Raw genomic sequence first — 15,778 nt, 5'->3', positions numbered from 1 at the left:
ATACATTGGCACCTTTTGCAAAGCAGTCCTATTTCTTCTTCCTCTGTGCTCCATACCATGAGAGGCTTGCCTCCCTCTGAACCTTTCAGCAGTGGTTTCCATTATTTGATTTAGGGCATTCTCCTGTGTTTATGGATAAACTAAGAAGAGTTGTGCATTTGACATGAACTACAGGAATAGGAAAAGTTGAGATGTTCTCAGGCACAGAATAGACCTTTTGTGGGGTAGCAGGAAGAGGAGTGGCAAGAAAAGACTTTCTCCTTTCTAATTATAAAATGCCTTCTCTTTTAAATCTCAGGTGACTGTGACAGATGGCGGTTCCTCTCCAAAACAGTCAACAATTTGGGTGGTGGTTCAGGTCCTGGATGAAAATGACAACAAGCCCCAGTTCCCGGAGAAGGTCTACCAGATCAAGCTACCAGAACGTGACCGGAAGAAGAGGGGAGAACCCATTTACAGGGCTTTTGCATTTGATAGAGATGAGGGCCCCAACGCAGAAATCTCCTACAGTATAGTGGATGGGAATGATGATGGAAAGTTCTTTATTGACCCTAAAACTGGCATGGTTTCCTCCAGAAAGCAGTTTACAGCAGGGAGTTATGACATCCTAACGGTAAGATTATTCTAAACTTCAATAACATTAATGAGGGGAGTGGGTCACTTTCTTATTCATGTATATTTTTTTGAACAATAAATCTTTAGAGTAAATGTACAGATAGCATAGCAGTGGAAGGCTACTTCTGTTTCAGTGATATTCCTCAATAATGATACCATTTCATTGTGTCCTATCAGCAACCCCCCCTCATTCCCAGTTCGCAGCCTGCTCCATCACATATTCAACACACTTCCTGCAACCCTACATTGTTTCAAGGGATTGAGCATAGATGTAAACCGAGGGTGGGGGAATAGCACAATGACATATCCCACCTGCTACTCAATGTCACTCAATATGACTCCAAGAATTCCCAAAGAAAGCAACACTTGTAATTGTTGACAATGTGACAGAACATGAATTTAGCTATGTGAATTGTGAGACACAAATCACAGCTATATATTCTCTAAAAAGTTTAAAAAAACAAGTAAAAGTTGACTAAGTTTTTCAGTATTAGAAAATTAAACATAAAAACAAATATGAGTACCATATCTAATAGAAATGTAAACTCTCATATCCAAGGTGCCAGCCTGCTCCCCTCACTGTTAACCACATTAGACAAGTAGTGCCTATGCCATAAAGGGGACTGGTCATCCTGCAGATGATGAGCACTTCCCAGGGTCCCCCAAAATGTCAAGAGTTAGTGCCATCTGCCATCCTTCTCTTAGTCCTCAACCTTCTCTGCTATATACAGTCAGCTTTTTTTATTATTTTAAAGGGTGATCTGAGTCTCTTAATTTATCTTTCACTTCTACAGTCTGGACTTGAGTTCTTTCTCTGCTCAGTAATATATCCAGAACAGTGGGCAGACAAAAGAAGATAATAAAAAACAGTCCTGTTTCTACCATTAAAAGCTCTGGTGTAATAAGTGCTATGGCAGCTCTGTGAGACTTGCCAATGGCAGTCTTTGAGGACTGGATGGACTAAAGTGGATACAGTTGATGCCTCACCCAGCTTCCCTTTACCAGGCTGGTACAGCTATCCCCCAGCCGCTGTAACTGACTATTGGCTGCTAAAGGCTCATAGCTGACCTCTTCACCAGAGAGTCATCCTTGACTGAACTTCTTGGTTCCACATTGCCACCCCAGCCAGCAGCCCACAGCCAAGGACTGACTGACACCTGATATAAAAAGTCCAACCCCTTAGGCTCCACGTGCATCCAACTCTGTGGTGCAGTTAATGATCCCAAGCTCCCTGTGGGATAAGGCTGACATTAGACTTTAACTGAGATCACATTCTTGCTTAACATCCTTCCTGTCCATCCTGCTTTCTTCATTTCCTTTCTCCTGAGAACACTTTCCTTGTCCTCAAAAACCATTTGTACTCAAATTCCTGCTCAAGCTCTACTCCTAAGAGACCTGACCTCAGCCATCTACCTTCAAGGGTCCTCCATCTCCCAGGAATTTTCCAGGGCAGAGTGATCATCCATGAGTACACAGCAGTAAGGAACTAAGAGTTGCCACTGTTTTTAAAGGCTGTAGCTATTAGTTATGCATCCACAAATATTATTTTTAAAATTTTTATTTATTGATTTTAGAATGGGAGAAGAAAGGGGAGAGAGAGAAAGACAGAGAGAGAGAGAGAGAGAGAGGCATTGATTTGTTGTTCCATTTATTTATACATTCATCAGTTGATTCTTATATGTGCCCTGACCTGGGATCAAACCTGCAACCTTGGTGTATCAGGACAATGTTCTAACCAACTGAGCTACCTGACCAGGACCAAAATGTAATTTTTAATGTAGTATTTAAAAACCCTTTGTTTTTATTTTCCCTCAGTGGTGAGTGCTTGCTGGACTTAACTGCCCCGCCCTAATTTAAGTTCAGGACACCGTAACAATTAACCTTGCACATGTGGGTGAGGAGACATGCTTCCCTCAGCTTTTATATCAGACACTACAGAAGAATCTTTAACCACCTCGCTCCTGCTCCACTGACTTCAGGCGCCCAAGCTTGCTGGCATAACTGGAGGGGCTCTAAGGTAGTGAGAGCAAGGTTACTGCCTTTCCCACACTTACTCCCATCACTCGTCTGGCAATGTGTGAATGGAATCCTCCAGAGTAAAGCAGAAGGAAGGAGCTGCAAAACATGACCACAGACACACACACTTCTGTGCACACACACTTCATTCACACATAGGCAGGATTCACAATGCACTTTATTCCCATTCATGACCATAAAACACTAAAAATTGTAAATGCAACATTTGTTTTTCCAGTTTTCCACATCTGTAAAGTTGGCGGTGGTCCAAATCACTGTCTGGTGAATGTGACATGGGGCTGCCACATGACCAACTTGTTTCCTCCTGATTCCCGAGGTCACGCTTCCCAGATCTCCACTCTCTTCTTCCTTTTGCTGACACTGCGATGAGTATGGACACTCTGCTCAACAATATATGAGTGACAGATCCAAACTTCCACAAGCTCCAATCTCTAAGACAGCTTTCTGTGTTCTCTCCCTGTGTGAGTAGATAAAGGCGGTGGACAATGGGCGCCCACAGAAATCCTCCACGGCCCGCCTGCACATTGAATGGATTAAGAAACCACCCCCTTCACCTGTACCGCTTACCTTTGATGAGCCGTTTTATAACTTCACAGTCATGGAGAGCGATAGAGTCACCGAGATTGTGGGGGTGGTATCTGTGCAGCCAGCTAACACCCCTCTGTGGTTTGACATAGTTGGTAAGTGTGAGTCCTCAGAGCTGTGTGGGGCAATGTGATTATTGACTGTTTGGAGTAACTAGCAAAAAAAAAAAAAAAAAAAAAAAAAACCACTAATGATTAGTGCTAAGATTAAAACATGTATAGTGCTGGAATGCAAAAGAGCCAGTAAAATGAATAATAGACCTGTGCTTTCGTTCCAACTCTGTAGCTAAGCTGAACAGAAAGTGCTCTCTGGCTGAATTTTCCATAGTATGTTATTTACTGCAATCTTAATGTCTCTCTGTGTGTCATTTAAATTCTATTGTCACACTTGGCTAATCTCATTTCTAAATGTATTGATGGTACTAGACTTGCTGTCCTTCATTTCTCTCTTTTTCTTCACCTTTTTTCTGCATTCTGTTCTTTTTTTTTTCTGCTCCCGACTGCCCTGCTTCAAGGTGGCAAGCATGCTCGAGAGATGTTCTATATTCTACAGACAGCTTGTGGGCAGAACTGTTCAACAGAAGGTACCCTTAGTGCAAACACATTTGCTAAAATACAGCTATCCAATCTGCCTTTTACAGTTTTTTAAAGCAAATTAAATGACATCTTTCATAACTGCCTGTGACAGGCTGAAGTTCAGCCCACAGACTCCATACATGCCTCTAACAGCTATTGCATTACTTGGATCCAGTGACTCTTTTGTTTGAGATTTGATGGGGTTTGGATTTCGGGTGGGGGTTGTTTTGATTTATTTTTATTTTTTTTCTTTGCTTTTGTGGTATGTGGGCTTTTGTTGTTTTGTTTTCATCTTGTTTTATAGGTTGGTCTATTTAACTGAGCCTTTTCCAATTGAGAACTAAATTAAAACATATCCCCACTCGTCTGCTTTGCAGCGGTAATGCCATTCCTAGACACACACACACACACACACAAACTCACCAGGAAGAGTTTCCTGGCTGCTGTCCACAAAAGGAAGGACAGGAAATGGAACCTAGATATATAACCAGTGAGAGCTTCCCTCAAGAGCTGAATAGAAAAAGCAGATGGGAGCATGCAGGATAGACCTTGGGAGCCAACCTTTGAATTCCTTGAAAGCAAGCAAGCAAGCACACCAGGCTGCAAAAAGAGAAGGTAAAAAAGCACTACTGCCCTCAAAAACTGGCAGGGGGAGGTGGTGGATAGGAAATAAATTCAGGACCAGGAAACATCACAAGCTGTTGCTAAGAGGAGAGAGAGGAGAGCGTGTGCCAACCCTGGATCTGACTCTGCTTGCGCTGGATCTGACTTCCCACGGTTCTCCATGGGAGGCAGGGAATCCAGATTGCTGGTCTGGGGGAATCATTTCCTTCCACATGTCACTGCCTGGAAAGGATGAGGAACCTGCCTCTCTTCCCAGGAATGGCTGGATCTGGGGAAAGCATTTAGAACATTCCACATCTGTTTTAATGAAGCATAGAGAAAGAATGCCCCATGATCCCTAATCAGACCTCAATAGAGGGTCCTCTGAAGTCCCAGAAAGAAGTGACTTATTTTGTGGAATGATCATAGAACTTCTTTGTTTTACTTAATTGTCATTAATCACAGCATCGCTGTACATGGCCATCCTCATTCCAGGCTTTCAACTCCTTCTTCATCTCTACTTAATACATTTGAAATGGAATTTCCTCTGATCCATGAAAGATGTCACTGCTTCTGTATCTCCTCAGTAATTTTCAGCTCATTAAGTTATTATCTGCTGCAGCTTCTTCTCTCTTAGTGAAACAAAGGGTTGCATATATGTATCTCCTAGTTGTCTGTGCTATCACCTTCAGTGATTCCTTCACCACCACCCCCAAAAAGTGCATGTGTGATAGAGGTTGACTTCTTCTAAATAGCCCATAGGAGAGTACAGTCAAAACTTGGCTGGCTACAGGGCTTCTTCTGTGCTGTCCTAAGCTGTGGGAGGAGCTGCCCCCTCTCATCAACCACCAGTTTATCTCCCTCCTTCCCTGACTGTCCAGTTTGCAAGCACCTTGACAGCCTGACAGCAGTGCTTCTGTCCCTTGTGTGATCCATGCATGCAACATCCTGACCCTCAGCACATCCCACCACCTTCCCCGCCCACCCCCAGATGTCCTTGCTTGTACCCCTCTTCAAAAACTCTGCAAACACACCATTCTCTGATGCCCAGTCTGACCCTAGTTAGCCAAGTCAGTTTTGCAGTTCCTCAGCATTCCTGCTTGTGTGTGTATATGATTGCATATAGGTAAGCATGCCTAGTAGTGCTGTGCGTAATCTTACTTGCATGTTTTTATATTATTATTATTAGTGCTGTAGTGTATTTTCATTTGTGTTTATCCTACCTGCATACTTAAACCTTAAGTTCGATGCCTTTCTCTCCTCATCCGTTCCTTCTGCCAGTGCTTCTGTTGCAGTCTACTGAGGGTATGTAGAGTAAACAATGGTGACCAATGGAGAAAGCCCAGGTAGCCAATGCCTTCACCCTACATGCTGCCTGAGACTGACTCAGAGGCAGTGTGACCTTCCTATTCCCAGCCATATCAACCACTGCACCTCTGACAAAATGAGAACACTCCAAGGTGAGAGGGGCACTTTACAAATGACAGCCCTCCCTGGAAGGAGTCCCTTTAGGCTATGCCAAATATATACCTGGGAATCATTATCAAAAATATGGTATCAGTTTTCTGTTTCTGCATCTTTGTGTTTCTAAATGCTATACTCTCCCCACAGAACCATCTCCATTTCACTGGACTGAACAGCTCTTTTAATCAAGACTGCAGGGTTGTCCCTCTGGTCTGTCCTGCTTCTCTTATGGGGATCTCACTGGACATCTGGTAACATCTAGCCAAGCTTCTACAAATGAAACTCACTTAGCCGGAGGCCCAGACAGAACATGATTTTATTTCCTCTCCTATATCCAGCCAACAACATCTTGCAACACCAACGCTATTTCACTGCAAAAGTAAAATCTTCCCCCCAGGCGCTGGTTGCTTTCAATATAGAAATGGGCTGTCTCCCACCAGATCTCCCTTTTGAAAATCCTTTCTAATCTAACAGGTTTTTTTTCAGTCTACTGACATCTTTTTCTTTTTCTACAAAAACTGTTGTTTTCTTTATCATATTCAGATGCTTCATCCTCACTTTCAAGATTTCTTGCTTCTTTTTCCTTAGCCATTGAGACTTTGCTCTCTCTTTCCTTTCTCTTTATCTAAGCATCTTCCCTGGCCAAGCTAACAATAGAAGGGAAATAGAGGGCACATTGCTTCTCAATGGGTGAGAAACCTAGAAGTGCACTGGAGTTGAATGGTAAGAGTAGACACAAGGCATGGATCAGAAGTGAGGTCTCAGGTTAAAGTGTAGATCTCTCCTAGGTAAATACTCTATAATTTTTCCAATGGGAGTCAAGGCTTTCTTCCTTTATAAACCTAGTGCATTCAGACACCTATCCTGACACTCAGGGTCACAAAGAACATAACATCTTGGCCTAGCACTTACAGCTTATAAATGCTGTAATTGGTGAATTCACATTAAGCGAGCACAAATAGTGTTTGAGCATGCTTTACCCCCTGAGAGCACAGTTTCCTCATTTCCCTATTTACACATCTACCAAATTCTTGTTTAACTGCATTTGTTTCCTCCCACTGTCATATGAATTCACAAAAACTAGATGCCCAGCATGATTTTCTTCCCAAGCCTGGACTTCCTGTACCAAGGATCTGCCAGTCGCTTCCTTGTGCCTCCAAAGAGATCCCTGCTTACAAGATGTTATATAGCCAAACTCTCCTTAGGTTCCAGAAGTTGAAGCCCAACTTGTAACCCAGTTAAGAAAGCTGTTATTAAAAACAAACAATAAAATTCAGCTGTTCGGTGTTTAAACAGCCCAGTGCGCAGCACATTCCCTCTGTGTCTTAAAAGAGGAGAAAATGAAGGAAACAAAATTAACCCATAATCCTTTGTGGCCTTATGGCACATCTTCACATTTCTCAGGAGACTGTGATTTTAAGTTAGTAGCTGTATGATTTACATACTCTCTAATGTGCACACAATAAGATTCACCATTAGTCCCTAAATCTGTATCCCAATGGTAAATATTTGTATTGTAAAGACTACCATTATTACACACTTTAAATAATTCCTCTTCACCCACAGCTTGATGGGTGATACTGCCACCCACTTTTCCATCTTCATGCATGACTTAAACTACAACATTTTTTTCTTGTAGAAAATAAACAATAACAATATCTTTGTTTATTTGCCTCACCCAATGTATAGAGGGGAACAGCTGTTCTCTGATGGTGTGAGCTAGGATATAGGCCCCACTCTACTGGAAATACCTCTCTGTGTTGCAGGTAAATAAAGACTGCCTGGATGCTAACTGTCACAGGCTTCTGCAGATGGTGGGTTCTCGGATGTTTCTGTCTCCTACGCTTGCACCTGTCCTTCTTGAACCTTGTCCCCAGTGCAGCCCTCCCTTATGAGGGTTGGATCAAGTGGACAAGTTAAACTGTTTGGTAGCACTAGCAGCAGCCCTGTTCTCTAACTAGAGCTTGGACACATCTGGGTCTTCTCTCACCAAATGGCCATATTTCTTTATTGTCAAACTCTTACCCATCCTTCCTGAAAGAAGCCACATCCATGTACCATTTCTCATACAGCCATCTCTCCATCGGGGTGACGCTTGCTCAAAGTCATCCGCTGGACTTCATACATATCATTTCTCCTGTTCTGCACAAGGCCCCTAATTTGATCCCAAACAGGCATCTCTTCTCTCCATAGCAATAATACAGACCATGGGAGCACACCTGAAGAGATTTTAGGGCAATAGTAAAAAGCCTAACAAGTGATTTCCATATTCATCGTTTTAAGAAAATGAACTTTAAATCTGATTCTAGAAAGGATTTTCCTTCCTACCACCATTTCCTGACCTCCACCCCACATCTCCTGCCTTCTATGTAAATATCCTTTTCAGCCCGTGCTGTGCTTGCTTCATTCCAAGGCAGAAAAATTAGTCACGATCAAACTGTAACTGGTGCTTAGCATTTTTCCATAAGTTCTGTGTACATGCACAACTTGAATGAACAGCTTGTGAGTGACTCCCTCAATTCATTGAGATTCAGCAGCTCAGTGTTTGGAAGCTTTTCACATAACACTTCCCCCTTGGTAACTACTAGATTTCGGGTACTATTTTTATAATTACATGGAGAGTGGGATGAAATCATATGCTAGAGGAGGGAGCTTGAAGCTTCTCTAAAGGGGAAGCAGTATGATATTCACCACTGGAGCTCATCATGGAGAGATGGTGGTGCTTCATGCCCCTTTTTAGAGAAAAATTTGACTAAACTGTGACCCAACACCTTCTGCCCCGCATATTCAAGCAGTAGCTGCTGCCTCAAAGTGTTTCCATTCTTGTCCCATTTTTAAAAGCTTTTTAGGACATTCCAACTGCTATGTTTAACTTTAGAATCCAGTAGAAATCTAAGATACCACTTCTGCTCTTTGTTTACCCTATTACACCTGTCCTGGCACAAAACAGTCACAAAGAAATGTCCCCAACATGAGTTATCTGTTATGTGGGCTGTTCACAACCTCGCTTTAACCATCTCTGCCGCACACCCCCGCAGCAACGCTCAGGCTGTGACTTTTCTAATTTCCCACTTTGTTGAAACTCAGACCAGCTTGGCGGTGTCCTCCCTTCTCCCACCTTTTGTTTAGCCTAACGCTGCTGCAGCAGCACACTCTGGCTTTGCATGTTGTGTTACTGGCTCTGAAGAAGCACATCTTGTTTAAACGGAATGCTGCTGGTGAAAAGGGACTCCTTTCATTTGATAATCTCACCCCAGATGAATTGGACATGGTTTTCTATGAAATGAAATCACCTTTCAGGCTAAAATGGAGCCTGAAAATGAGCCCTGGGGGAGAGACATGGAGTTGTTTATGAAACGGGATGCTTAAGTGGTAGGTTATTAAATTGTGTGAGGGTTGATGGTGAACTGCTGGTCTAGATTCTGTGTCCCCTGTCAGAAGTTCATTTTAAAACACAGGGAAGATTTCAGGGACCTTGTTGTAAATGGATTCCTGGTTTCACTAGGAGCAAATGCCCTGGAAGTGATCATCAGTGGCTACTAGCCATACTGATGGACTGAGAGATACTCCACAGGCTCCCTCAAGCACTTCCAATCTGCTTTCTACTTGTCCATCTCCCTGACCCCTTCAGAGGTTTCTGCTCTAGAGTATTTGAAACAGTAAATGAAGGAGACACACGTATATATACACACACAGGAAGAGAGAACTATAAAACTGGCAGCCCTAACAGTAGCCAGAAATACTATATGATATGAAATACTATCTGATATGAAAAATAAGTAGTAATAAAGGACACAATCCATATGCCATATGTAAAATATGTCAATTTTATGCCACTAAGCACATGAAATGATGATGTATCTCTGCATGAGGCCCCGAGGACAATGTGAGCCTCAGGCAGCTGAAGGAGAATATATAGGATTGCCCCATTTAAACAGCTGCTGAATTAAAATAGGTACTTCAATATATTTCATTTCATCAAAACAAAAAATAAAAAATAAGCAGTAACTGAAACCAGAAAATCTTTACTTGTGTGTTCTCTAAACCAAAGTCTTATAATTTGTATAATTTCTATTTTGCCTTAATCTACAAAATTTCACCTCCTAAAATAATTGATGCTGAAAAGTGACCTCTTTTCCCATCCACCCCTGCAAAAGTAATCAGTGTCCTCAGATTTAAGAAAGTATAGTAGTTGTCTCTTATCCTTGGGGGACATGTTCCAAGGCCCCCCAGTGGGTGCCTGAAACTGCGGATAGCACCATACTCTACACGTACTGTTTTTTCCTCTACATACATGCCTATGAGAAAGTTTTATTTAAAATTAGGCACAATAAGAGATTCACAATAATAATTAATAATAAAAGAGAACAATGATAACAATATTCTGTAATAAAAGTTATGTGGATGTAGTCTTTCTCTCACCAGCAATTTTTTTCAGTTTAAACCTCATCCTGAATCTGTGTAACCTGCCCTCACTTACAATAATTGGTTTGGTGTCACTCGTTTCAGGGGTCCCTTGCTGACATCTTCATGTAGGCCCAATACTTCCTGGCACAAAACAAAGCTGTCAATGGAAACATGTTTCTGTTCATGCCTTCCACCCACAAATCTAATGCCGTTTCCACCTCAGCTAAGCACTTACCATACATTGTGACCAAGACCTTTGCAGCTCAAAGGGCAACAGCAAAACTAGCTCAAATTTCTTTTTCCTTCTTCACAATTTCACAAATAGAAAATTCACTCTTGGAGCTTCTGGCCAAGATGGAGGCATAAGTGGATATGCTTTGCTTCCTTCCACAACCAAAAGAATGATAACAACCAATTTATAAACAAAAAACAACCAGAACTGCCAGAGAAAATCTACCTCTGGAAAAATCAAACTGTATGGAAGTCTGACAACCAAGGAGTTAAAGAAACATTCATCCAGACTGGTAGGAGGGGCAGAGAGGTAAAGCCAGGGCAGCAAGTAAGTGTGACAAGGAAGAGGCTTGTGGACCAGGATATCCCATATTTGTGTTTGGATAATCTGGGAGAAACAACTGGGGAGGGAGACAGACTGCACAACCCAGGGTTCCAGCACAGGAAACTAAAGTGTCAAAAAACTCTGTGGGAGTTGTAGCAATGGCAGAAATTCCCATTCGAACAGGAGAGTCAGTTGGAGGGGCCCACTGGATTCTAGAACATACACAAGCCCACCCACCTCGGAATCAGCACCTAAAAGGGCACAATCTGCTTGTGGGAAGTGAAAGAAGTAACTGAAAGCAGAGTGAGAGCCAAGCAAGCGGCATTGTTCCCTCTCTGACCCCTCCCCCACATTCAGTGCCACAACACAGCCAAGTGGGTTGACCCACCCTGGTGAATACCTAAGGCTCTACCCCTTACAATATAAAAGGTATGCTGAGACAAAGGAATATGGCCCAAATGAAAGGACAGATCAAAACCCCAGAAAAAGAAGTAAGTGACAAGAAGATAGCCAACTTATCAGATGCAGAGTTCAAAACACTGTTAATCAGGATGATCACAGAAATGATTGAGTATGGTCTCAAAATAAAGAAAGAGGTGAAAGCTATATAAAGTGAAATAAAGCAAAATATACAGGGAACCAACACTGATGGGGAGGAAACTGGGACTCAAATCAGTGATTTGGAACAAAAGGAAGAAATAAATATTCAACTGGAACAGAATGAAAAAATAAGAATTCAATGAGGAGAGGCTTAGGAACCTCTGGGAAAACTTCCAGTATTCCAACATCTGAATCATAGGGGTGCCAGAAGGAGAAGAGGAAGAGCAAGAAATTGAAAACTTATCTGAACAAATAATGAGGGAAAACTTCCCCAATCTAGTGAAGGAAATAGATATGCAAGTCCAGGAAGCACAGATCATCCCAAAGAAGTTGTATCCAAGGAGAAACACAAGAAAACACAACATAATTAAATTACCCAAGATTAAAGATAAAGAAAGAATCCTAGAAGCAGCAAGAGGAAAGGAGACAGTTACCTACAAAGGAATTCCCATAAGACTATCAGCTGATTTCTCAAAAGAAAGGCACTGGAAAGATGGGGCTGGGGAGAAGAATCAAAGTCATGAAAGGCAAGGACCTACATCCAAGATTGCTCTATCCAGCAAAGCTGTCATTAAGAATAGAAGAGCAGCTGAAGTACTTCCCAGATAAGGACAAGTTAAAGGAGTTCATCATCACCAAGCCCTTATTATATGAAATGTTAAAGGGATTTATCTATGAAAAAGAAGAAGACCAAAACTATGAACAGTAAAATTAAAACAAACCCAAACTATCAATAACCAAACCTAAAAAAAACAAAACCAAAACCAAAAGTGAACTAAGCAAACAACTAGTACAGGAACAGAATCACAGAAATGGAGATTACACAAAGGGTTATCAGTGGGGAGGGGGACAGGGGAGGATGGGGGAAAAGGTACAGGGAATAAAAAGTGTAATTGTTAGCCACAAAATAGATGGTGGGGGGCGGGCAGCTGTTAAGAATAGTATAGGAAATGGAAAACTCAAAGAGCTTATATGTGCGACCCATGGACCTGAACTAAGAGGAGATGGGAAAGCTGGAGGGAGGGGTGGTGCAGGAAAAAAGGGAGATAAAGGAGAGAAAAAAATGGGACAGCTGTAATCAGCATAATCATGCTGATGATCAGCTGGGACAGCATAATCAATAAAATATACTAAAAAGGAAAGAAAGAAAAGAAAGTTCACTCTTATCACGGATCATAGCATCCTCAGCATATGATTTTTTTCTTTCCTTAAGTCAAGAACTTTTACCCTTCCATTGAAATAAAGAACCTTTCTGCTTTTTTTTTTTTTTTTTTTTTTTTTTTTTTTTTTTTTTGGTGTATCCAAATTGCCAGCATCACTAGCCTTATGCTTTGGGGCCACTATTAAGTCAAATAAGCATGACTTGAGTGCAAGTTATAGGGATACAAGAGATAATCAAGCTGGCTACTAAGTGACTAAGGGGGCAGGATGAAGGGATGGCTCATGCTTCAGGCAGGACAGAGCTGGGCAGCTCAAGATTTAATCACACTAAGAATGACAAGCAATTTAAAATTTATGAATTGTTTATTTCTGAATTTTTTAAATTTAATATTTTCAGATCACAGTTTCCAATTAAACTAGAGATAAGGGAGGGCTACTGTAAACAGTGTGGTTAGCAAAACATTATAAAACTGATTTAAATGTGATTTAAAACATAATCTCATACTCACCAGAGATGTCTTAAGAAGTTGCATTTACATCTTTTTTTTTTACACAGGTCCAAGAAGATTTTATGTTCTTTGACAGTTTTTTTTTTTTCCAGAAGGTAACACTTGATAGCAAATTATGTTCTTTTGCTCATTAAGATGGTTATTCAAGACACTTGAATCAGCCTTACATTTGATTTCATGGGGTTATCAACATGAAACATTCCCCTTGAAAAATAAATGGTGACCTACAGCTTGCTTCTCTTTTCAGTCTAGATTTCCTCCCCTTTCTCCTTATCCTGTTCTTCAAAGGATCTTTTTTTTTTAGAATTAATAATTCTCGGTAAATCAGTTAAAGATATTAATTGGATGATGAGTCTCTTTTTAGATGAAATTTTTGAAAAATATATCATCTCCAAGCAATTCTCTGATACCCCTGTATCTACATAACTTTAATTAAATGTCAAGGGCAATTATGTTCTCTTGAGCAATTACATAATCTTAAGTGTATATGACAGCTGCAAGCAATAAGTATTTGAAATATGTATGACCAGCTTTTTTTAAATAACCATATTGCAGTAGTCCCCCCCTTATCCATCATTTCACTTTCTGCAGTTTCAGTTACCTACAGTCAACCTCGGTCAAAAAATACCTATGCCATTCACTTCACGCAGGCATCACATCATCTCACATCATCACTAGAAGAAGAGTGAGTATGAGATATTTTAGACCACATTCACATAACTTTATTACAAAATATGTATTGTTATAATTATTCTATTTTATTATTAGTTAATGTTAATCTTTTAACTGTGCCTAATTTATAAATTAAATTTTATTATAGGTATGCATGTATAGGAAAAAACATGGTGTATTCAGAGTTCAGCACTGTCCTGGGTTTCAGGCATCTAGTAGGAGTCACTCCTTATTCCCTCTGGATAAGGGGGACCAGTGTATTTATTTTGTGTCACTGTGTCAAATTCTAGCAGTTCAAGTAAAATTCTCCTTTCCCTTAACTTGTCTCCTCATTTGTAATTGTGATATCATAGAAATGGCATATAGTATTATTTATTGATCAGCAAAATGGAATGGAAAGAATGTTGACTATAAAAGAAGCCAAGATTTCATTTCTAAAATAGGAAATTCAGTAAATGCATTGCCCTGTGTGCTGTAGCTAAATAAAGTTACTGTTCAAAAACAAAACTAATTGATATCATAAAATTTCAGACAAAAATAAATAGAGCTGTGAACATATACTGATATTTAACTAAAACTGTTCCAGCATATAAAAAGTATAAACCATTATCTTCTCTTTCCCCTAAAAAATATTTATTTTGAAATGATCATAAAGTACACTTTGGTTCACAGGGATGGGAAACAGCTATAATAGTTTTAATAAAGCTGCTGTTGTCCTAACCACATCATTCACACACTGTGGATTATACCTGGGTTGGGGGGAGAAGTAAGATTTTCTAAACTTTTATATTAATTGTTTTATAAGTTGATGTACACAAGCTGATGTTTTCTTCAACTTCTTTACAGATTTCATTTTGTAAATTACCCATAGGCTTTCTACTTTAGGGAGAGAAAAACAATTCACATTGTCAAAGTGGCATAAAAACATATTTATACCTATCCCAACTTGCAGATATAAAATTTTTAATATGAAATTCATTTTTTGCTTTTTCTTACTTTCCAGTTTGTATAATTTTATTTTTGAAATCTAACTGAGGGACTCCGAACTCTGTCAACCAAATGTTTGCCATCAATCCTGAAATAAATTTAAGAGTGTCTACTCATTTTTGTTAATCATAAGTGGGGTACTTGTTTACTTAGACTTTAATCTACTTTGTAAAAGCAAAAGGATATACAAATTCCTAGCACCGAAGCCACAAGGGGTTGATGGGACTTTAACTTTCTAAGTGTTTTATGGAGCCAGTTTATGATGCACTACTTTAACATCAGTACTGAATTGTCTTCTCAATACATTATTTTGAGGTGACATTTGTTATGCATTGTAGAGGCAGTATTTTAGAATATGAATTAAGTTAGAAATAAAGAGGTCTCATTTAATGTGTACAAAATTGAAACATAAGGGTGCCTGTGCTTCAATACATGTAATAACTTCTCAGATATGCTAATTTTATGTTTTTGTGAAATCATTAGGGGGGAATTTTGACAGCTCTTTTGATGCAGAGAAGGGTGTTGGGACCATTGTCATTGCAAAACCTTTGGATGCAGAGCAGAGGTCCATTTATAATATGAGTGTGGAAGTCACCGATGGGACAAATGTTGCTGTCACTCAGGTAAGTTATTGATCTCTGACAACAAAGTCCTCTTTTCTTGAATTTACAAAGAGAAGAACATCTATGTTGTCTGAGTTAAAACATCATTATATTCTTCACCTCCTCACTTGTTAGCCACATTAAGTTAGAGCTAGAGAATACCTGAGTCCACATTCATTTTATGAACTATGATCAGATGAGTGCTATAGCTAAGTTCACACAACATTAATAAAAAACAAGGCCTGAGACCTTGGTGCCTGACTCCCGTCTCCTGTTTCAGCTTTGGTGTCAATGGGTCTGTATCCTGGCCTCACTGTGGGATCTCCTGGTAGGGGACACTGGGGAGAGTTAAAACCACTGAAGCCTATGCCCACCCCCAGGGACCCTACAGAGTTCTAACATGCA

At 40.4% G+C, this 15,778-nt stretch overlaps 1 protein-coding gene across 2 annotated transcripts in view; it reads left to right on the top strand.

Moving 5' to 3' along the window:
- Positions 1 to 15,778, top strand: part of FAT3 (FAT atypical cadherin 3) — a 640,331-nt gene that overhangs the window by 506,927 nt on the left and 117,626 nt on the right. The window contains exons 5-8 of one of the 2 annotated variants that reach the window (XM_036028695.1): positions 299 to 613; positions 3,122 to 3,332; positions 3,752 to 3,820; positions 15,255 to 15,394. In XM_036028695.1, the coding sequence (XP_035884588.1) occupies positions 299 to 613; positions 3,122 to 3,332; positions 3,752 to 3,820; positions 15,255 to 15,394 (735 nt within the window). The remainder of the gene's footprint in view (positions 1 to 298; positions 614 to 3,121; positions 3,333 to 3,751; positions 3,821 to 15,254; positions 15,395 to 15,778) is intronic. The other variant, XM_028515239.2, reaches the window with a different exon arrangement.

Source organism: Phyllostomus discolor, chromosome 6, assembly GCF_004126475.2.
Source record: "Phyllostomus discolor isolate MPI-MPIP mPhyDis1 chromosome 6, mPhyDis1.pri.v3, whole genome shotgun sequence".
Taxonomy (NCBI): Eukaryota; Metazoa; Chordata; class Mammalia; order Chiroptera; family Phyllostomidae; genus Phyllostomus; species Phyllostomus discolor.
The sequence above is the reverse complement of the archived record's forward strand: the minus strand, read 5'-3'. Positions and strand labels throughout refer to the sequence as shown.